We start from the raw sequence: 25088 nt of genomic DNA, 5'->3' as shown, positions 1-25088 counted from the left end.
ATCAACAGTGATATTATGTTTTCTTCAGCGGACCCAATAGTCTCTATGAAAGTATTGTGGTCAGAGAGCAATACCTTCTGGTAAATGCTGATAGGCAGTCAGTGGCATGCAGACAATGTAAATTAATCCTGCTATATGCATTATTGTCTAGCATGACCCTCTCTAGAGATGCACCGTAGGCCTATGCATAGCTTTCCTATTAAACTGTTCTATAATCTATGTACCTTGTTGCCTCAGTGGAGAACCGAGAAGCGCATGGGATAGAAAATCCTTTTGATCATGGATGCAGGTCTGTCTGCTCTGGCTGCTTCACAGAATACTGACGCAGTGACTCTTCTGGCCCTCTGATGAAACCATAGTCTAGCTTTAACCATCAAAAAGAACATTTTGGGGGGAGATCGTATGAAATATTAATGTAGAGAGAATCTTTTTCCTTTTCTTTATTTGTTTTACAAAATGCAGGCCCAAATTGATGACAGTCCTTTTTGTGGTTATTCTGATAAATGTTTTTCTTATTATTTTTTTCCTCACTCATTATGTTTACAGTATATCTAAACACACATACTACATAAATGCAAGTTGGAACACAAGAAGTGAATTCTAGGTTAGTTAGCAAGCTATCTAGATTATAATGTGGTTTACGAAGATGTAATGTTAGATGGTTAGTCAATTGGCTGACCAAGAAAAAAAGAAAAATGCCAGACACTTACCCATACTGTGATCAAGAAGTAGTGGTAAGCTTCAGTGCTCTTAAATGTCTTGAGGGACATGCCGGACATCCCAAAATAAGGAGAGGGATATGTGGATATGGTACATACAAATATTGGCAAAAGCGTAAGCGTAAGCGTAAAAGAGTAAGTGGAGATAGCAATTCACTTGTAAGAAAATAAATGATCAGCCGATGATGACAGGAGGGAGATTAATGAGGTAGTAAAAGCAGCATTAAAAATCATTCATTCAAAGATTTGTCCAGCATCTGTGATATTTATAACGCCTGCATCCTAAGGATGGGTCTGAAAATAATCATGGAGTGTCCCCTTTTATCCAGCCAATGCACATTTTGTCCCATTATGAAGTATTAAAACCAAACATACTGTTCTATAACAGCACATATCCTGAGCCTCAGGCCCAATTCCTCATCATTAATTGAGGGCATGAACTTAACTTAATTGTGTCCCCTAGTGGGGTGTTTAATGCACCAGACACTTGTGTTTTATTTAATTTGTTGGGTGTATTTTTATGTTTTATGCCAATGTCGATGTTTGTGTATTTTTGTCTCTACCGAGCACACACCAAGACAAATTCAAATAAATGTTTCATTGAAATGGTAATAAATTATTAAATCTTGAATCACAGCCCACACCATCAATGTTATTGAAATTGTAGCTTTTTGTCTGTGCAGACTTCATACATGATCAAGCCATATACAGTACTAGGTTTTGACCAAGTCTTTAGTTGGTAAAACGTATTTTTCATTTTTATTTTATTTAATTTTACATTTTGGACCCTGGATTATATATTCAACAATACATTTTATTCATATTTGTCCCCTCAAAATTGTATTGTCTCCCATATAATGCATCTATTATCTGTGTAAAATTATGAAAAATAATTGACCATTTCGTAGGACATTATTTTTTCCCCCTTTTTCAATTTTTTGTATTGGGAAGTGGCACAATACGCTCTCTTTCAAATATGGTCGGAGTTGTTGTTGTTAAGTTATATCATAGTGTTGTTAGCACCCACTCATCCCTTGTCCTCTGCTTATAGGCTACAGTAGCATTAATTAATCCTCAGTGCTGACAGGCATTCAGCCTTTACAATCTAATTGTTCCATGGAGACTGAAGACTCAAAATGATGCTCTTGAAGGGTGTTCATGAGCATGTTTCAGTGTGTGGGTTTGTCCCCCCCCCCCCCCTCGACAGCCTTTCGCCTTTCTCATTCTTCCTGGGATACTCTTCTGTGCTTTCGCTTCAGGCTAGCCCTAAACAGCGTCGCACTCGCTTCAACAAGCACGTTCTGTTTGTGTGGGTGTGTTTATGAAAGGAAATTGCTCATAATTTGGTAGAATGTTTATGAAAAGATAATATGCACTAGATATTAATTCCATATGATTTGCTTTTACCACCCTGAACTAAATTAGCCTTGCTTGGCCTTTAGCCATTTAAACCCTAGATACTTCGTTGTACTGTGTGTCAAATTACAAAAAAAAACAATCTACAAGCTCACAATGCGTTGTGATGTGTTGTGTTTGTAGATCTGCTTTTTGCATTGTTACATTACATTGTTGGCAATTTTTTTGCAGTATGTTCGCCAATAGAGAGTATGCACATGCGTCACTTTTCCATCGGGACACGCCCCCCTCATCTAGACTGAGTGGCAAAACATTGAGGAGCATGGAGGGTTGGAGTTTGGAAGTGCTCGTTGGAAATCACTCAACGGTCCTGCTTACCACCTGTTTCTAAATTGCACATAATGCAGGACGCAGCAGGACGTTGGGTTATTGAAAACATGCGCTTCCAAACTCTGATACTTGTACAGAATTTATTGACAAAAAGTAGCTCATAAGATGTCTGGATTTTTATGAAACAAAAACTTTGCAGATAGAAAGAGGATAATTCAAGCTTTCCGTACAGCTGCCATGTTGGTGAGTTTAACATCGTTTAATACAATCAGATAGGACTTTTCTGTTTGGAGGTATGGACTGTCAAGGCCAGAAAAATTTTTTTTTGCCACTCGATAGGCGTTCCCGCATAACTTCCGGATACGATGATGTCACACGCATAGGCTCTATTATGACATGCCCAAAAGGTAGGGAGGCTGACGTTCATGTGCTTAAGTTAGTTTAGGAAGGCTATAGGCTAGCTAGCCCAGGATAGGGTTGATCAGCAATCACTGACCTACGGGTTAAACAAACCACTTCAGGAAAAAAAGTATAGATGTTTGGTGCTGGGAAAATCACTTCGCTCACATTTGATGGAAAGCATTTTCTCTCTAATGTGGGGTCTAATGACCTTTTGGTGGCACACCCCGTTTGCCGTCTACTCCAGCCCCACAAATTAACCACACTGCAACAGGGCGTTTAAAAGCCTGTTCTAAACCCAGGCTGGAGTGGCACCCCCCTCCCCTCCCTGCTGACCCCTATCATCAGCACCCAATCCATCAGACAGGTGCCACGTTGAAATGGTGCTCTATGTTGTACAGAACACCCACACACACTCCATTCAGAACATGTGCATTCACTCGCGCACACAGAGGCATGAACACAAACACAAGGAGTCTGCGCCCACACTGGGCGCGTACAATACACATGCAAGTCCACATACGCACGCACACAAGACTCTATCACACACACACACACACACACACACACACACACACACACACACACACACACACACACACACACACACACACACACACACACACACACACACACACACACACACACACACACACACACACACACACACACACACACACACACACACACAATATTCAGGAGTGGCAGTTTTAAAAACCCATTTTCCCCTTGGTTAAGCAAGCAGCACCAACACTCGACTAATGGAAAACTCTGCTCCTAAATGAGGTCGGAGAAATTCTATCTTACACACTAGTTGCTGTGAATTCTAATAAAGCGGCCTTTACAAGTCCTGTAGGCCATAGCATCACAGAGCGTACACTCTCAACAGGACTGAACCGTTAGGAGCAAATTCAAATCTACCTTAATAAAGGTCTATGTAGGATCTGAATTCACCTGTGCACACGTCTGTGTAGTTTTATTAAGTACTGTTCACACACTTTCTTTTTTTACTCTAAAATTACATCTGCTCAAGGCTTAACGACTTGAACCCGAGCATCCCTATTCTGGGCATGTCATAATGCATAACATTTGGCAAAAATTGGAGAATATTAGCAAAAATTGAAGATCTACAAACTAAGGGTGTCACGATACTCGATACGTATCGAAATCGAACCGAAAATGACGTACGATACAGTGTATCGATATCAAAAGCTGTATCGCGATTCAAGGGTTAATACAAATAATACTCCCGCGCATGCGCACATCCGATTGCACGTCCGTGTGAAGCCATACTCGTATGGAAGTCCATAGGTCCAAAAATTAAATAATAAATACCACAATGAAATAAATAATAAACACAATGATATAAATACAAAATACAATTAAATAAATACAAAATACAATTAAATAAATAAATGTATTTATTTATTGTGTATTTTTTTATATATCATTGGGTTTTCTATTTATTTCTTTGTGGTTCTTATTTATTTCATTGTAACTTTTAATGTCAACCTATATATATTACATGATGCCACTTTTAGCTATTTAATCAAGTCCATTGGTCCAAAAATTAAAAAATAAATATCGCAATGAAATTAATAAAATCCACAATGATATAAATAAAAATACAAATAAATAAATAAAAAATACAATTAAATAAATAAATGTATTTATTTATTCTGTAATGTTTTTTATTTTATTGCGTTTTATATTTATTTCATTGTGACTTTTAATGTCAACCTATATATATTACATGTTGCCACTTTTAGCTATTTCATAAGGTACATTGGTCCAAAAATGTTATAACAAATACCACAATGAAATATATAAAAAACATCATGATATAAATAAAAAATGCAAATAAATAAATAAATACATTTATTTATTTTTTAGTGTTTTTCATTTAATTGTGCTTTTTATTTATTTATTTTGGTATTTATTAAATGGGTTTTTTATTTCATGCTGTCTTTTCAAAAGAATGGCTTCCATTTACCCAATCATGGATTTCATGCTGTCTTTTCAAAAGAATGGCTTCCATTTACCCAATCATGGTTTGACATCGCCGTCTGTCAATCAACAGGAACGGGGCGGGACCATAGGGTGGGACCTATTTGCTGATTGGGTAATCCCTGGCTCTGGATTACTTTGGTCTGTCTGTAAAACTGAAGCCAGCTCCGCCATTTTTAAATCCCACTGAATATCACTAGTGTTTTTATCTGTAGATAAAGTAGGCCTATTATAATCGATTTGTAGTAAATAGATCAGAGAGAGAGAGAGAGAGAGAGAGAGAGAGAGAGAGAGAGAGAGGGAGAGGGAGAGGGAGAGAGAGAGAGAGAGAAGTTGCCACAATAAGGTGTCAACGAGGTGGTCAGCAGTGTAAATGGCTCTTACAATTTAAATAAGGCTACAATTACAATGACCAGTTACAGATACACTTCATCCACCTGAAAGGTGCGAATAGTTGCTACTATACTTTTTGGGAGGGATGTTCAGCAATAGAAATGACCCAAAAAAATTACAGTATCAGTATGCTCAGGTTTAAAAACGTGACAGTGCTTACAGACAAATTATATGCTTGGTTTGATTAATAAGCTAAATTGAAAAAAGAAATAAAAAAACAGATTACAGGACAACAATATCAGATATCCCCATCATGCAAGAATAAAGACAGTAAACTCAAATAGCATTCAATGTGGGTTAATAATGAAAAAATATGTAATCAGTTACTTCAACTTGATTATATGCAAGTATAAAGACCGTAAAACTATATATACATTGGGGGTGGTTAATAAGGAAGAATACAAATGAATATTTGATGGGGCGCTGGGTCCGCGGAAGTTTACAAAATTGTGGAGGGGGTCCTTTGGTCCTATAAGGATGGGGACCCTTGAGATAGAGAATGCCAGTGTTAAACATTACTTACAGCGGCCCTGAAGGTTAAATCTGTACTCCAGGTTGAACACCTGTATATCGGTATCAGAGAATGAACATTTTAAATTGAATGTTCAATAAGGAGGTTCAAGCATGTTTGTTTTTACTTTATTTTCTTTTTTCCCCAGTTTTTTTTTCCATAAGCAGAATTAGAGGGTATCCAACAACATAATTATGATTTGTTTTGGTTTTCATTTCATTTAATTGTATTATTTAAAAAATATTGTTTTATATATACATCGTGGGTGTTCCTTTCCTTTAATGCCTATGCGAACCCGGGGGTCTGGTGAAGGGGTTAAGAAGCGGTCTGGGTTGTTTTACAATCACATGACCACCAGATCAGAGGAAGAGAATGTCCCTATTTCTAGCAGGCAAACTATAGAGTACATGAATACATTAATGATCACTGACTGATCTATGTACAATGTACTGAAAATATATGCTTTTTTATGATAGTGTGTGATGTTGTGTGAACTGTTTGCCCATACATAGTGATGTGATGTAATGTCTCTCCCCTCTGAAAAGCTTTTTAAAAAATAAAATGAAAAGTTGGTAACCAAAGAAAATAAGCAGGTTCAGAGGGTATCCAGATATATATGGTTTGTTTTTGTCTTTATTTTATGTTTTAAAATGTTTTGTTATACATAATTGTTTTATTTTCTGAGGGTAAATTAGTAATGTCTGTGAGAACCCTGGGGTCTAGTGTGGTTTGTTTTGCAACCACAGGACAGCTATGTCATAGGAAGAGATAGATATTATTGTTGTAAGCAAGCAAACAGCCGAATACATTAATATATATCACTGATAGACAATCTGTACACTGGAAAAAGAGGCACCTCTTTCATTTGCAGTGGGAATTTGTGTGAACTGTTTGTCTCTGCTTACATGACATTATATCTTATCTCAGGTACGTGATAATCAGCTTTATTGTCACATCACAGGTTTAAAAAATGGGTGAAATTTGTTTTTGTGCATAGTTCCCATCATATTATTTCCATAGAAAAAAATAAAGGGAAGAAAAAGAAGGGGGTGGGGGTGCAAGGGGGAAAGGAGATCAATCAAGTAAACAAATTATCTACATATTTACACATACCTATATCACGTGTCTCAAGGGTCTCAAGGGTCCCCATCCTTATAGGACCAAAGGACCCCCTCCTAAACTTCCGCGGACCCAGCGCCCCATCAAATATTCATTTGTATTATTCCTTATTAACCACCCCCAATGTATATATAGTTTTACGGTCTTTATACTTGCATATAATCAAGTTGAAGTAACTGATTACATATTTTTTCATTATTAACCCACATTGAATGCTATTTGAGTTTACTGTCTTTATTCTTGCATGATGGGGATATCTGATATTGTTGTCCTGTTTTTTTTTCTTTCTTTTTTCAATTTAGCTTATTAATCAAGCCAAGCATATAATTTGTCTGTAAGCACTGTCACGTTTTTAAACCTGAGCATACTGATACTGTCATTTTTTATTGCTGAACATCCCTCCCAAAAAGTATAGTAGCTTAGCAACTATTCGCACCTTTCAGGTGGATGAAGTGTATCTGTAACTGGTCATTGTAGCCTTATTTAAATTGTAAGAGCCATTTACACTGCTGACCACCTCGTTGACACCTTATTCTCTCTCTCTCTCTCTCTCTCTATCTCTCTCTCTCTCTCTTCTCTCATCTCTCTCTCTCTCTCTCTCTCTCTCTCTCTCTCTCATCTCTCTTCTCTCTCTCTCTCTCTCTCATCTCTCTCTCTCCTCTCTCTCTCTCTCTCTCTCTCTCTCTCTCTCTCTCTCTCTCTCTCTCTCTCTCTCTCTCTCTCTCTCTCTCTCTCTCTCTCTCTCTCTCTCTCTCTCTCTCTCTCTCTCTCTCTCTCATCAGTGTGAAGAAAAAAACATTAACAAGTAAGTAGGCTATCATTTTAGTGAGGGAGGAAATCGCGGGGGGGTCCTCGGGGGGTCCGCGAAAAAAAACAACAACTATCTAATCTAAAGTAAACATCACATCCCTCAAGTCATTCTCATTCACATATGCCATAACTTTTACTACAAATCGATTATAATAGGCCTACTTTATCTACAGATAAAAACACTAGTGATATTCAGTGGGATTTAAAAATGGCGGAGCTGGCTTCAGTTTTACAGACAGACCAAAGTAATCCAGAGCCAGGGATTACCCAATCAGCAAATAGGTCCCACCCTATGGTCCCGCCCCCGTTCCTGTTGATTGACAGACGGCGATGTCAAACCATGATTGGGTAAATGGAAGCCATTCTTTTGAAAAGACAGCATGAAATCCATGATTGGGTAAATGGAAGCCATTCTTTTGAAAAGACAGCATGAAATAAAAAACCCATTTAATAAATACCAAAATAAATAAATAAAAAGCACAATTAAATGAAAAACACTAAAAAATAAATAAATGTATTTATTTATTTATTTGCATTTTTTATTTATATCATGATGTTTTTTATATATTTCATTGTGGTATTTGTTATAACATTTTTGGACCAATGTACCTTATGAAAATAGCTAAAAGTGGCAACATGTAATATATATAGGTTGACATTAAAAGTCACAATGAAATAAATATAAAACGCAATAAAATAAAAAACATTACAGAATAAATAAATACATTTATTTATTTAATTGTATTTTTTATTTATTTATTTGTATTTTTATTTATATCATTGTGGATTTTATTAATTTCATTGCGATATTTATTTTTTAATTTTTGGACCAATGGACTTGATTAAATAGCTAAAAGTGGCATCATGTAATATATATAGGTTGACATTAAAAGTTACAATGAAATAAATAAGAACCACAAAGAAATAAATAGAAAACCCAATGATATATAAAAAAATACACAATAAATAAATACATTTATTTATTTAATTGTATTTTGTATTTATTTAATTGTATTTTGTATTTATATCATTGTGTTATTATTTATTTCATTGTGGTATTTATTATTTAATTTTTGGGACCTATGGACTTCCATATACTCGAGCTGCTGTTGTGTTTTTCCGTGCATCGCTCATGCGTGCTTACGACGGGGGAGGAAAAAAAAGACGACAGGACAAACTCACACACACCGCAGAGGAGTTTGGAGGAGACAGAGACCGCTGTAGCATTGCGTCTGTACTAGGCTACTACTTTCCATTTCACCATGGCCACTGCTGAAGCCAGCAATGGCAATGATAATACACAAACGGAAGAATTGAAAACCCTCCCGCTTCCTTAAGTCAAAAGTCTGACAATATTTTGGCTTCCAGTGAATTATGAGGGCACCCGACGCGTTGTTGACAAAACGGCTACCGTTTGTCGATTATGCTCCACATTGATAGCTGCTCCGTCTTCTCTTTTTCCCCTCTACACCTATACCTCTCGGCCAAAAATAGCCGATCTACAAGCTCACAATGCCTCGCAGCGTGAGGCGTTGTGAGCTTGTAGATCTGCTATTTTTGGCTAAAGTTCACCTCAGAAAAAGGGATGGGGTTAAGGTAAAAAAAAAAAACCCTGTTGAAGACCCCTGGCTTAGCTTATTATTCACATTTCTTACCTGTTCAAACAATGTGAACATACTTTAAGATGTTTAAGAACATGTAGCCAAATAACAGTTGTCTTTGGATCCTTTTTTCTTACATGTTCAACTTTGTATTTAGATTTTATTTAGTTATAGAGCTTCACAAGAATGTGGGTTTAAGTGGGTCAAAATGTGTGTTTATACAAGGCTCCTAGTAGGTATATAAAGTCTATCTTTTCATGTGTGTAGTGGTGGTAAATGTAAGGAAAGTTTTGCGTTTGTTCATGGCATCTGTAAACCCGCTTCTATGGAAACTTGAGTAACAACAGCAGGTGGAAAGTATAATCTAAAGGATGCACTCTAGCACATTCACACTAACCCTTGCTAAGGCTTTGCTTCTGTGTATCCAGCATCCAGTACACAGAACAAATTTCTGTGTATCCAGCATCCAGTACACAGAACAAATAGCAAATACATAATTATATATGCATAGGCAGGAACGTAGAGCAGCAACAAAGTCATGCACCCTATGCACTTGTTGTGCAAGTTCTGCTCAAAGTACAAAGTATGTGTAAGTAAGATATGAGAGCCAAAGAAAAGACACATTTTACCTCTGGGTATGTTGAGGCTACACTACTTTCAAGCTACAAGCTCACACTATTCAGCACTGCAATTGTGACACAGTAGGACATAACACATTCCTTTGAAATTATAAATCCATGCCGAGTTAAAATTCACTCATCTAATTCCCATGACCTTGCAAAATTCAAACAGTATTTGTAGTGAAAGAGAGTGTCGGCTCCCCTGAAAGAAACATGAGCTCCCCAGAAGTCCTCATTTGGGAAATTTAGGGGAAACTTTAAAATATAGTGATTTTTGGTGCCACTGGTTTTATTTCTCTGAATAAATGCATACATTCCCGTATATTTACGGTTCCTCAAATAAATATTAGGTTATAGTAAAGCGCTTGTCACTGTGCATGTTTATTCGTGCATGCTAATTTCCGATAATTTGTCTCTAATAAACTCTTGTTGTCTATAGATGGGTTTCCCGTTTGTAAACATTGAGGATGATGCGCGCGCAGTGGAGGGAAGAGCCTGTAGAGGGCGCTATTACCCGCAGCATCTCTGGCCACTGTACATTGATAAAATAAATGGTCTTCACCGGGTTTAATGAAAGTAGATTAAATGATGCAGTTTGTAATATCTTCTTTACTCAATAAAAATGATTTGTCGGAAGTTGGATCTGTCTGTATATAATAGCAGCATTATGCCTATTCTGCCTATAATAGCAGCATTATGCCTATCTAAATCCCGAAAATAACAATAGAGTGAATGGCACTTCCGGGTCGTTCTACCTCCCGCATGCGCAGAATGCACACTCTGCTCTGTGATGACGTCGCGCGGAAACCCATCTATTGCTGCTGTGGCCTTTCATCTGTGTGCATTCAACTCAATGCTCGTTACACGCTGTACGTTGTCTTATTGTATTGTATTGTATTGTATGACATGCAACCTAGTAGGTCTGGCCTGTTTAACAAAGTAGCGTAGCGTAATGCAAGCCTGTCCACTTTGCGTTAGCATTTGTTCTTGAGCGATTAAAAAAGAAAACATTGCTATGACACAGCAGAAAATGTTGGTGGTTTGAATCCTTAACGGATCATGCCTCTGGCTTTACACGTAGGCAGCCACATTATGTGTAATTATGAATTATTATAATACTTGACCTTATGACTCATTATAATAGGCTGTATAATGTATTATGATTACATTATGAGTACGTATGATAACTTATACCTGTAATTATACAGTGTTAAACAGATTATTACACTGCATATATATACTTGACCTATACTTGAAGTCATTATATATGCGTTATCAAGAAAGAGCGACCCCCTCTTGGACAGGTGGCGCCATCTTGTGAGGTTTTCAGTTATTACTTTCAATGGTGTGACCCCACATTCTCTTTCTATATAATGTGTCATGATTATTGTTATAAAGCATTATGAGTATTTGTGAGTTCTTATAACTACAATTATAGAGAGTTATAAGCAGATCATAAGGCATTATACGTATGCTTATTGCATTATAGACATGGGATGTATAGCAAGTGTTACCCAAAAAACACATACAATACAGTAAGTGAAAATGTAAATAACAAAGAAGGACTTATTTCCATTGTGGTCCTCATGATGTACAAAATGACATGGCAACCTTGGCATTAGATGTTACAATACAGTTGGCATTGTAAAAAAACAGAGTACTGTGTGCTTGCACAGGCACACTTTCCAGCAGCCATCTTTAGACCTTTTGTTTTAAAATGAATCTTGCTAGAGGTCAAATTGTCTAAAGGCAGTTTCTTCCAGAAGTCTATGGTCTTCCACTCTAAATATATGGCAGTACACTTCCCTACCAAGTACAGTTGTATTCTAGACACATTAGCTATAATGGATCTGGCGTTATAGTAAGTGCCTGAAGACCCCATTGCTCCTCTGTGTTCAAACATAACTGCAATGCCAGTCTTTCTTTACCAAGTACGTTCCAGGCAGGAGCAACTGAACACAATTACTTGTAACCGCGCACTTTACAGAAAGCCATCTCATAGGCATCTTAGGAATTGCCTTGCCTTTGTTCATGAGAGTGAACAAAGATGATATGAATTCAGGTTAGGACAGCCAAGAAGGGATAGGAAATTGGCAAAATGGTCCAATATTGTTTAATAACGGTAAATCACTTTTATGTTATTGTTTTGAAAGGTGCTATGTGCAGCAAATAAAAGCCTTACTTACTGTACTTCTTTACTGAATTCCTCACAAGATCACGAGAACAAAACATCCTGAGTAGCCAATTTATTTAAGGCATATCATCCCTCAGACAGAATGGGCTGCAACTACAAACACAGAGTCATGCAGCTGTGGGTTTTGCTATATAAAGCATATGAGATGGCCCTTTTAGGGATTCAGTTACTATTCCAATGGCAGCAAAGCAAGTGCCCTGAGCAACTTGTGGTTGAACGTGTCGTGTTAAACGCGGCACCAGAGCCAGGCGCGTAGCTTTCAGTGTCCGAGAAACGGCCATTCTCCTGGGCGTTTCATGTATAACAAAGGCTTTGGGTTTCAGCGGACAGTACAGCCAAAACAAATGTGTTAACAGTGTGCTGATGGGAAAAATAGGGGCATTGGCACAAACTGTGCCAGCTAACGAGCTGACTACTAACAGGTAAATGACGGAACAGCCCACCCTGTAGAATTTCTAAGGTTTTGGAAAGAACAACTTTTTATGCTTTGCATAATGCATCCTCTGACCGATTCTGGCTGATCAGGAACCGGTGGATCACGTTGTCACGCTCATGTCACTATGACTGAGCCATAACCATATAAGGAGTTCCCAAAGCAGCTACGCCCAAATATGGAGTGTGTTGTCTAACCTCAATGTGTCGTCATGGCGCACCAGGCGCAACCAAATTAGTCAGCTCCATATGTGGGCACAAAAACGGTCATGCCCATATATGGGCGATGATTTACAATTGGCTGAAGCGGACTTTGCCACGTTCTTCACGGCGACTCGCTCGTCTGAGCTCGCTTGGCGGTGCCTCTCGTGGCTCAAGTTCGCTTGAGACGGAGCGCCGTCTGAAGCGAGCGTTCCGCACCGGCGGGGCGAGTGGTCCGCCGCCGGGGGCGAGAGTTCCGCTCAAGCAGGGCGAGCGGTCCGCTCAAAAAATGGGAGCGAGCGTGATCGAGGACGAGCATTCCGGTACAGTAACCTGAAGATGAGGAAATAAACGACCAAACAATGATAACAATGAAAAACAAGCGAATAACGCTCGCTCTCTCTCTCTCACTCTGTAATAGAATCCCCTTCTCTCCCTCTCTCTCTCTGATGAAACCCTTCTATTTTATCTTTACTCTCTCATAGAAACCACACACACACACACACACACACACACACACACACACACACACACACACACACACACACACACACACACACACACACACGCACACGCACACGCACACACACGCACACACACACACACAGGCTTGAAGGCTGAGACCCCTCGTTACAGGTGTAGCCGATGTGAAAGTGAATTAATGGCCCTGAGGTGGAGAGAGAACGAAAGAAAGAAAGAGTACTGATCTTTTCCCTTTCTCCCCGTTCTCTTTTCCTCATGCAACACTCACTCTCTCGTGCTCTCTCTCTCTCTCTCTCTCTCATGCACATCATCACTGCCTTTCTCCAATGATTAGACATCATCACTTTCTCAACCCCCAACCACCCCACCCCCCATCCCTGAACCTCACCTCTCCCACTCAGCCTCTTCTCTCCCCTCCTTCAGTCCACCCCTGCCCTCTTTTCTCCCCTTCCTTTCTCCCTAGCGTACACTATGTGCTTACCCCCTTCCACCTTCACTCCCCTCCTTTCCTCTCTCCCTGATGTATGTCCTTACCCCCTTCCACCTCATTCTCCTCGTTTCCTCTCTCCCTGACGTATGTCCTAAACCCATTTCACCTCACTCTCCTCTCTCATTGACATACGTCCTTACCCCCTTACACATTCTCTCTCCTCCTTGCCAAACGAGAGGCAGAACGGCAGTACCATTGCTAGAGCCCGACCGATGCCAGATTTTTGGGTCCGTTGCCGATACCGATTTTGAGAGTCCTGGACCACCGATTGCCGATGTTTTTGACCGATATTTTGTAATTAAATAAAATAAAAAATAAATTTCAAAAACGTTTTTTCATTAAAGTTAAGAATACAAGATTGAGAACATTTAAATAAAATGCAATCACATTATTACAAATAAACATGAATACAATTATTTGAAAACTTTAGTTACTAGTCACTTTGTAGATTTTAATTATTAATATTATTACTAAACATGCATTAACCACAAGTCTTCAGCCCTTTTTAAACTTTGGCTATTTGCAGTGGTGGAAAGTAGTACATTTACTAAATTACTGTACTTAGTACAATTTTGAGGTATTTGTACTACGTATTTCCAATACTTTTACTTCTACTCCACTACATCTCAGAGGCAAATATTATACTTTTACTCCACTACAATTATTTGAAAACTTTAGTTACTAGTTACTTTGAATATTTTGATTATTATTACAAAACAAATTACAATTAACCTCTTCAGCCCTATATAGGGCCATTTGAAAATAGCCTTGAAAAAAGATTTTTATACCTTTGAGAACTTGAAATTGATTGAAATTTGATGCCAATACTTTTGTACTTTTACTCAAGTACATTTTGAAGACTTTTACTCGTAACAGAGTATTTCTATATTGCAGTATTGATACTTTTACATAAGTAAAACATTTTAGTACTTTTTCCACCACCGGCTACTTGAAAATAGCAGATCACAACATGTTGCTATGCAGTGCTTTGTGAGCTTGCAGATCTGCTATTTTCAAAACATTTTCATACATAATGATAAGGGTTGTAGTGCACTTCTAAATTTTGGATTTGGGTTTTGGTCAATTGATTTAGTTTGTTTTCATATTACATTGACACGATGCTGTCACCGCATCCTGCAACAGACGTGCCCATGCAGAGCCCGTCCATCGATTGGTTGTGAAATCGCCCCGACAACCAACAACAACCAATAAAACCCACAACTGTCCCTTCGGACTATAGGATCTATTCTAAACTATGGGATTGTAAAACTTGAGCGTCGAGTCACTCAGGCTTGAGGCTTTGAGCGCAACAAAAAAAATGAACGGCCCAAGGTAAGGGTAATGCTTTACAAAGTTGTAAGAGGAATCCCTTCGTGAAAGTAAATGAAACTCGCCCCAAAACAGCTCACCCACATTATTTTTTGCGGACCCACGGTTCTTGCATTTGTTTGATGATAAGGTTAGAACATAGTTTTACTGGGGTTACGTTTAGAAATAAGGTTAGGTAGGTTTAGGCATAGTTTACTGAAGTTACGTTTGTGAATACCGCCGGATTTACCCCGGGGCGACTGTGTTTTAGGGCGACTGTGTTTTGGGGCGAGAGTTTTGGTATTCACCGTACGACTGCCAAGCAGCACTCCTCCGCTCAGAAACAGCGTGGAGATGTTAAATTAACGTCTCACTCAGAGAGACGTTAATATATATTTCTTTAGCGATATACAAGTAGCTTAGAAGATTGTAGTAGCCTATGCCCAATTGCCCATAAAAATATATACCTAACCGTTGCATCATGATCCATAAATTAACAACGAGCCTCGCGTCGAGTCATTCATATCATTTATTAATTAATTGAGCTCATAGGTCTCTCTGGAAGGCATTGTAGTGGTAGATAACTGTAATTTCACTCAGTATTATCGAGAGATTGTTGAGAAAAACGAGCAATCTTTGTGGATTTCACAAATAAATATAAACACCTTTACCGCAGCTGCGCAGCAATTGCACAATCAGTGAAAATATTAATGACAAAAACATCGGAACATCGGGGGAAATAATGACCGATGTCCGATATTGACATCGGGGTCCAAAATTACCGATACATCGGGCTCACCGATGTATCGGTCGGGCTCTCTCTAATGAGCCATAGCCACTGATCATGTACATGCAGGAAAGGAGTCTTCAGGAAAGGAGTCTTCATGAATTATAAACAGCATTGGTCGACCGGTTAGCCTAGTAAAGGATTAACCAGTCGCAGAGCAGTTGTCTGTCCCTCCAGGCTACAGTATGTGATTTTGTCTATCCTCTGTTGGCCTGACAACTGTCCCTCCAGGCTATGGGATGTAGTGAGCAGAGCAGAGCACAACTTGCGTCTGGCTTGACACGAGGGCTCACAGGAGGATAGAAGAAGTGCAGACAGCCAGTGTCTGGGGTGATACTAAAACTTCCATGATCGCCCTGTGGCGTAAGGAGCGTTGCAGCCAATTCCGTTGAGCATTTGTCCCGAAAACAAAAGATGCTGTCACTAACCACAGTTTTGACCCAGTCTTGTTTTAATCTATTTCACCCCCCCCCCCCAACCCACCCCACACATACGGAATATGTATACTGTAAAAATGAAAAGGACAGCCACCAGCACTACCCCCCCCGCCCCATCTCTCTCTTGCTCTCTTTATCTCTCTCTCTCTCTCTCTCTCTCTCTCTCTCTCTCTCTCTCATATGAGTCTTATTCAATCTCCACCCTCTTTTCTCTGGTTTGACACCAATAAGTTGGAAGGCAGCTGCAGGGGACACAACTGATGCCCCCCCCCCCACACAAACACACACTCTGCAGATAGTAGACACACATAAGCATGTAAGCACCTACTGTAGCCTACACACACACACGCGCGCGCGCGCTAACACAAATGTTGGGAGAGTTAAGTCTTAAAAATGGCATTCTTAAATATTTATAACTTTAGTGTGCTTATTGTGTAATAGTCACTGCATGTGCCCACATGCCATGACTATTAATGGGCGTAAACTGTAATCACCTTGTGCGATCGTACACAATTAATTATGCAGCATTGTCATTGTCATGCAGCAGACGATCAGTCCCAGTGGCACACACAAGGTTTTGGATTTGGTGGCATTTATTAACTGTGCCTTCTAGAGGCTGGGTGGGACCTAAATCCTGCCAGGAAAAAAGCACATTAACGGAGCGGTATTAATCCATTCAATCCGGGAACGCATCTGTGTCACTTTAGTGAGCCGTGCTATGAGGTTGTAGATCTGCTATTTTTTTTTTAAATCGTGTCCTGGAGGACCCGGGAACTAAATATTTTACAAACGTTCGCTTTAAATATATATATATATATATATTCCAAGATTTGCAAAATAAATCACGATTTTTCAAAAAGAATAGCAGATCTAGAGACCCCTTAACAGACGACGTCACACTGATAAGAACCAGTATGGGCGCAATGAAACCCATTCTATCAGGTCTCGCTAGGACGCGCCTCACCAGCCAACACACAAGAAGAGGAAGAGGGGGTTGCAAAACAACAGGTTGAGAATTGATTGCATGAAACAATCACCTGTGCATCCAGTCTCAATGTTGGTAAACAAATAATTGGTCTATAAGCTACTGTATGAGCTTGTATATCTGCTATTTTTTTAATAGCCAAAGAAATTCTTTCTGAGATTCTTTCCCGGTCTTAATGGGTTAACTCAGCTAATTAAAAACACTTAGGCTAATCCCTCCCATCTTGTGAGGTGTTTCTGTATTAATTCTGTGGCTATACCAAGAGCGCTGTAAAATGAGTGCTCTCAATCCATTTGAAATTTTCTTTGACCCTGCAAGACCCAGATGCAGAAAAAGTTAGATTTTTTTTCACCTTGCATATGTTGTAGGAAGCATCTATGAATAAATAAATAAATACATAAATAAATAAATAACACATTCACCCTACAAATAAATATTCTGTTACTACTTGAAAAGGTAAGAAAATCAATGTGTCCAACAAATCTTTATTATCTATTGCCGACAGTTGTCGATCACAAGATGGCCAAACAGCTGTCTCACAACAACCTTCACAACAGACAAGCCTCTTCAAAAACGCACGCCCATGTGACACTTTCATCAGCAAAAAACCTTTTCAACCGGTATACGGAAACTCTCATCATAAGCCCTTCTGGATTAGAGAGCATCCTCAGCTCAATGCCCAACATGTAAAAGTAAAATGTTACTACAGCTACTGTCAGTCAACAACACCGCGGCAAGGACAATTACAGTGCAGAAAAGCACTGAAGAGAAACAAAGAGCTTCTCTCTAACGTCCAATGCATGCTAACAACAACCAAAGCTCATGAATAGCACAGACCTTCACCCCCCTTATCTGCCACGCAGCCTTGCTCTGACCGCCCGACTGCCAGGCAGGTAGACTGGGCACGAAATGCCTGCTTATTTAACCCATTCAATCCGGGAACACATCTGTGTCATTTTTATATTTCTTTGGCTATTCAAAAATAGCAGATATACAAGCTCATAGCGCGGCACTCGGTGCCGCGCTACGAGCTTGTCGATCGGCTATTTTAGAAAAATCGTGAAAATGGGTGCAAATCTTTGAATATTTATTTTTAAAAGCGACCATTTGTAAAATATGTTGTTCCAGGGACCCCCAGAAGCAAAGATTTGAGTTACAAATGTTCGCTTTCAAAATATATATATTCAAAGATTTGCACAAATGTTCGAGATTTTTCAAAAATAGCAGATCTACAAGCTCATAGCGCGGCACTCGGTGCCGCGCTATGAGCTTGTATATCTGCTATTTTTGAATAGCCCAAAGTATAAAATAATGGTTCTATATTCAAATCTAAAATGACACCGATGCGTTCCCGGTCTTAATGGGTTAAACATTTAATGAAATTAGAAGCGAGGCAAAGCTGCAGTGTTTCTCATCACGTCAAAGCCAGTTATGCATGCTGCCTGGAAAACACATGTTTTATTCAAGTCCATGTTTCTCAATAACATTGCAGTGTTGTCTTTCACGTTTGTTGTTTTTTCACAGCCTGTTTAAAGTTGTTCGATAACACAGGCCCCTGGGACAGGGCCCTAGAATGGAAATGGTGCTTATGAAAAACATGGTCTGAGGAAGAGTACTGTTCCTGTGTCAAATAAGGTTTTCTTTCTTGCATGTTTGATACTTGAAAAATATACCATACAGCCCAAATGTCCTGTTACAAAATATATAAGACAAAAGTATTTTGACAGCAAATTATTGTGTATTGTAATACGTGAATGTATTACATTAGTTCTGTCTTTTTCGATATTTTATTGCTATTATTTATTTATTTCTCTGTTATATTTGTGGTGCAGTATAGCAAGTGATTTGAAGTGATGTGTTTTGCTGGTTTGTATTCATAAAAATAAATATATATTGAGAAAAAAAGACTTGCACACCCACACGCACTGAGGACTCTCTCGCATCAGGTTCTGAATCAGAGATGATTATACTGAAGGCTGAATAGAGTCGGGCAGATGGCCTGCGGGGGTGAGGCGCGAGGCCTACACCTTTAAGCTGCAAACCTTCATAGATTTAAAAGATCAAAAGTTAACAAAAAAAAAAGAAGCGCCAGCTTGAGGAACTGTTAGAGATTGCTTCCCGCTGCTTCATCATCCACACACGGCCGGAAGATGCTCAACCGAAGATGCTCAGAGACTATTCAGAAAGAGGCTGAATTTATCCGCCGTGGGAAAGAGGTGCGCAAGAGGAGTGATCGCGACGCTTGAGTGACTGCCTCTGCATTTGTTTAACTACCATCCCCAGCAACCTGGAAGTTTGGATGGAACCATGCAGGGGTGAGGTGGGATTGGGAGGGGAGGGGAGGGGTACATTCTGTTCATCCATTTACCTCCATATGGCTCTATGCTTGGCATTGCGCTACACAGTTCTTCCTCTTGTTAGAGGCATCTGGGATGGGAGAGGAGCCATCTGAACCTAGCCAGCCACATTACCAACACATGTAAACAAATTTGTTCAGCTCCACAATGAGGGAGAAAATTCCTATTTTATTCTTCTTTTTTTGTGAACATTTTTTAAAATATTCGCCGCACGGACGCCAGGAAAATACGACCACGGCTAATTGAATTTCTGCCCGCCTCTCTTGCCTCTTTCTGCTCCATCCCACTGCCTATCCGCGTGACTTATTTGTGGCTTTTTGGATGAGGATTGACGTGTTGCCAAGATACCTTGGCAGGAATGTTTAGGGATGGAGGACAGGAAACCATTAACCCATTAAGGCCGGCGGGAACGCATCTGTGTGTCATTTTAAGATTTCTTTGGGCTATTCAAAAATAGCAGATATACAAGCTCATAGCGCGGCACAGAGTGCTTGCGCTATGAGCTTGTAGATCTGCTATTTTTGAAAAATCTTGAAAATTGGTGCAAATCTAATATATATATATATATATATATATTATAAGCAAAATAATTTAACTCAAATCTTTGCTTCAGGGGGTCCCTGGAACAAAATATTTTGAGATGGGGGTCCGCGTCCAAATACATATTTGGATGTACATAAATACATTTTGGGGGTCCTTGACATGAAAAAGTTTGGGGACCACTGACATAGAAACATACGTTTTTTTCAGAAAACTGGTAGGATTTAGAAGACATTTGTAGAATCCCCAGAAGCAAAGATTTAAGTAAAAAATATAAATTCAAAGATTTGCAGAAATGTTTCACAATTTTTCAGAAAATAGCAGATCTACAAGCTAGCTTGTATATCTGCTATTTTTAAATAGCCAAAGACAGAGGTGTGTTCCCGGATTGAATGGGTTAAGACAGATATAAGCAATCAATCAGATGAGGATTGTTTGTACTTCCCACAGCCAAGTGTGTATGGTCATTCAAAAGGAAACGATGATACCCGCTACAAATTAGATGCATGACAAAGGAATTCATCAGAGCTAGAAATGACATGGCCTCGGTAATGTCTCCGTCAATAACAATAAATCAGACGTGGGGTGGGCATGACAAGGCACAGGGGAGGAATTAAGCAACTAGCTCTTGCTCTTCATGGTTTTTATCTGCTAATAATTGTCTGTTTGTTTTGGCATGACTTTAACCAAGCAGTGAGGAAGCAGTTGGAGAGTGATGAAATCAGAGAAAACATAAGACAAGTGAATAATGAGTAAAGGAAGGGAAGATGATAGGTGGGAAGTGTGCAAGTTATTTTTAATGTGTTGTGTGTGTTGGGGGGGGGGGGCGGTGGGATCGTAGGTGATATAAAATATTAAATTAAGACAATTTTAACTATGCTATAGTCCATTCTATGCTACACACTGGATTAACTGGTTGGTTATGGTTGTCAATCAGTCGATTGATTGATTGATTGTTTGTTTGTTTGATTGATTTGTAAAATGTATAAATTAATCAAACATAATTAATTATAATGCTGAAAGAGCTGGCTAATAGAACTAATGAAAAATGGGGTGGCCATGTTCTTGAAACTTCCTCAACTGTGTTGTATGCCTTTATTTATTGAACAGGCTTTTTCATAATTGTTCATATAAACTTGATACTTTTTTATACTTGGTTTAAGGATACTGTGATCATGCTCGGCCACCTCAATATACATTTAAAATCATGTGTTAATCACATGAATACACTGTAGGATTCAGCATGTTAACATCACCATTGTGCAGACAGCTCTGGCTGCAAATGCAAAACACAAACAGAGAATGTAGATTTATCACAAAACCACAAAGTATCTGTTTCCGACTTTCTGCCTGAATAAGTTTAAAATTAGCTTTGAACCGAGATTCTTTTACTCTCTCTTCACTTTTAGTTGAGAGTTTATGTGACTTATGTGTGCCTGTGTGACTTGTGCGACTGTCAAGAAGTTTCTTCAAAACTGAGAAATACATAAATTTCACATTCATGAGGGAATGCATTGCGATAATGCTTAAGAAAAGCATAGCATCAGCTCCCGGATGGCAGATAAGGTGGACTAGTGCTGACAATGCTTGACTAAAACACACATCTTCTCTCTCTCTCTCTCTCTCTCTCTCTCTCTCTTTTGCCTTACCATGCTGTCACACTCTTTCCCCTCTCTCTCTCTATCCCCCCTTACCATGCTGTCAAGCGCTCTCTCTCTCTCTCCCTCTCCCTCTCCCCCTCTCTCTCTCTCTCCCTCTCTCTCTCTCTCCCTCCCTCCCTCCCATGCTGTCATAGATTGACTTTAGGTGGGAGATGCTGACTTAACAAGCTCAAATAATACCACGCACGCACACACACGCACACACACAAGGCATGCACACCCTCGCACAGGTGTGTACACACATACTGCTAACTAGGCCTATAACCTATACCATCCTCATAATCAATCCATGGCTAAGGACTATTACCACGTGAGTGGCATTAAAACAAATCGCAAAAAAAGTAAAAGAAAAGTCTAGCTCCATCCAACTCCACTGTCTATGACTCCATGATGTAACACACAACACAGGCTCTCATTCAGCAGCCACAAAGACAGAGAGGAATAACATGTAGTTTACTAATCTGTATCAAAGCTGTGAATTAGAATCTGGTGATATATGCCCTGGTTTAAATTACCGACCACCTATTAATCATTGGCCGTGACATGAAGATATTAGGGCTGTGACAGCCAGGGCCATTTCTGTCCTAACCTTAGCCTGGCCTCAATTACAAGCCACATTATCACTCATTAACTTCAATCAAGTCCTCCCCTGTGGAAGGAGAGTATTTATTTTTGGTCAAGGAGCGCAGCCGTCATATCACAACATCTATTCGAGCACGAGGAGGTTGTGTCACCGTGCCAGGTTTCCATCAGTCATTGTTTTAAATTACAATCACCTCTGAAAAACTGTCTATCTAATTGCCTACTCCAAACGCTGTGCTGCTCTAAAAGACCATTCAACAGGCGGTCTGAGACCCCAAGGGGGTCCTCAGAGTTACTACAGGGGTGCCGCCAAATCTTTGTGTGATAGGAACTTTTTTATTATATTTTTTACATTATCCACCTGAACCCAAGCATCCTGATTTTAGCAGGGAACATTGGCCGAAAATAGCAGATCTTCAAGCTTGCAACGTGTTGCTCATGCGGTGTGGGCTTGTAGATCAGCTATTTTCGGCAAAGAGATTTGGTGCAGAGGGAAAAAAGAGTAGACCACGTACAGAGAGAGTTAAAGTGGTTAAATGTCTGAAAAAACACATGAACATGAATCCACCATCATATTAATAGAAAAGATAACAAACAAAACCAAAAAACTATGCAAAATGGAATCCATGTGCTAACTAAAAAACAACGTAATGCTTCCTAAGGTTAATATGAGCATCAAAGCAATATTTTAAATACTTTTTATTAGCACATACATTCCATAAGGCTGGACCCTAACTCTATGGCTGAACCACACATGGACAAATGACATCACGAACTTGCGAAGGGAGCGGTCCCTATATTTATGGTGTTTTAAATTTTAAATTTTAGTTATAGAGGGGCAATTATAATGTATTACTGCTTATAAGGCTTATTAGCCAGGGATCCTTTTAACAGTTTGCAAAACAAGCACAGAAAGTACAGTTTAATACAAATTCTGCTGCTAAAGCTAAAAATTAAGGAATGAATTCAAGAAAGCGCTATGGCTTGTTTCCATCAATTTCAATTCATTGAATACATTGGTACAACATTGGTACAACATATTTTTTCAGATGGGGGGGGGGGGGGGGTCGGCGGCCAAATAAGGATCAATTTGGGGGTCCTTGGCATGAGAAAGTTTGAGAAACACTGCTATAGGCTGTTATGCCCTATGAGCAGTGCGTTGAACCGTGACACCTGCGGCACTCATAACCTTCACCAATGTCAAAGTGACAGCAGTGTGCTGGTGGTGTGTGGAAACAGCATGTTGCTGTTTTGGTGGTCACCAGTAGACAGTAGTGGAAGAAGTACTCCCACTTTGACTTGAGTAAAAGTATCAATGGTATGGTAGTGGAGTAATACAATATTTGCCTCTGAGATGTAGTGGAGTAGAAGTAAAAGTACTGAAATTTGGAAATACTCCAGGAAAGTTAACAAAATAACTCAAAACTGTACTTAAGGTAGGGTAAGTGATTTGCATTCGTTAAAATAAGTGTTAAATAGCTCTATATTCTGATAGTACTCATTGCTATAGAGTGTTTGTTCAGTATTAGGAGTCTCCTTGTCTCTCCACCTCTTAATTAAACAGAAAATGCATTTTCGTTTCAGTTTCAATTTCATTTCCAATTTTATCCAACAAGGACAGAGAATTAAATCAGGATATAGATTAAACAAGTGAAATTGGAAGTGATGACACTAAGAAATGAGCAGACAAAATTGGAACTGGAACACTATACAAATTAAGCTTAAAAATGGGTACTTTCTCCTGATTGGCTGAGATTTTGACACCTACCGAAAAATGTATTTTCTGTTTATTAAAGAGCTGGAGAGACAGGGAGACATCTGTTACTGAAAAAACACTCTATAGCAATGATTACTATCAGAATATAGTGTTTTAACCTTTTAACAAAATACTTTTTGTTTTAACCGAAAAATATCACTTACCCTACCTTTAAGTACAGTTCTTAAGTATATTTACTTAGTTTACTTTTCCACCACTGGACTATTTTTGAGTCGCAGGGTTCGCCGTGTGCGTACGTATTGGGTTACATAGATCAGAGAGAGAGAGTGAGAAGGAGCTCTTCCTTTTCAGAGAGAGAGAGAGAGAGAGAGAGAGAGGGGAGGGAGCTCTTCCTTTTCAGAGAGAGAGAGAGAGAGAGAGAGAGAGAGAGAGAGAGGGGGGGGGGGGAGCTCTTCCTTATCAGAGAGAGAGAGAGAGAGAAAGAGAGAGCGAGAGAGAGAGAAAGAAAGAGAGAGCGAGAGAGAGCGAGCTCTTCCTTATCAAACGACAACAACAATAACCAAAGCCAGTTTGAAGTGATTATTACCTCCTGCGCACCTCGTCCGTATACGGGGTTATGTAGGGGTCTTCACGGTGGAACTCGTCAATGTCAGGCATTTCAGGAAGTTCGGCTGCTGGACAATCCTCAGCCATTTTATCTTACGCTTGTGTTGAAGCACGAGAGAGGAAAAGTTATATGAACTAACTTGTTTCACAGTTTCATACAGACACACACAGCACGACTTCAGCTGAACTTAAACTACCCGAGAGTAGTAGCGCGTGGTGGAGCGAGGGGGGCGTCAACTGTTTTATGAACCACATGTGTATGCTTGTACCCCCGCCCTCCTCCCATGGTGTAAAGTAACTGAGTACATTTACTCAAGTACAGTTTTGAGGTACTTTTACTTTACTGGAGTATTTCCAATTGTCTGTACTTTTACTCAGAAACAAATCATGTACTTTGTACTCCACTACAATTATTTGAAAACGTTAGTTACTAATTACTTTGT

General features: G+C 39.3%; 1 protein-coding gene across 1 annotated transcript in view; it reads right to left on the bottom strand.

The window, feature by feature from the left end:
* The window catches only part of gbe1a (glucan (1,4-alpha-), branching enzyme 1a), a 183382-nt gene extending 158554 nt beyond the window's left edge, over window positions 1–24828 (bottom strand). Inside the window, exon 1 of the mRNA XM_080436613.1 lies at window positions 24626–24828. Coding sequence (XP_080292739.1) covers window positions 24626–24732 — 107 coding nt within the window. The 5' untranslated portion in view covers window positions 24733–24828. The remainder of the gene's footprint in view (window positions 1–24625) is intronic.
* Between the last annotated feature and the right edge of the window lie 260 nt (window positions 24829–25088).

Source organism: Gymnoscopelus braueri, assembly GCF_963280865.1.
Source record: "Gymnoscopelus braueri genome assembly, chromosome: 8".
In the NCBI taxonomy this organism is placed as follows: domain Eukaryota; kingdom Metazoa; phylum Chordata; class Actinopteri; order Myctophiformes; family Myctophidae; genus Gymnoscopelus; species Gymnoscopelus braueri.
Note: the sequence above shows the minus strand (reverse complement) of the source record. Positions and strands in the feature narration are given on the sequence as shown.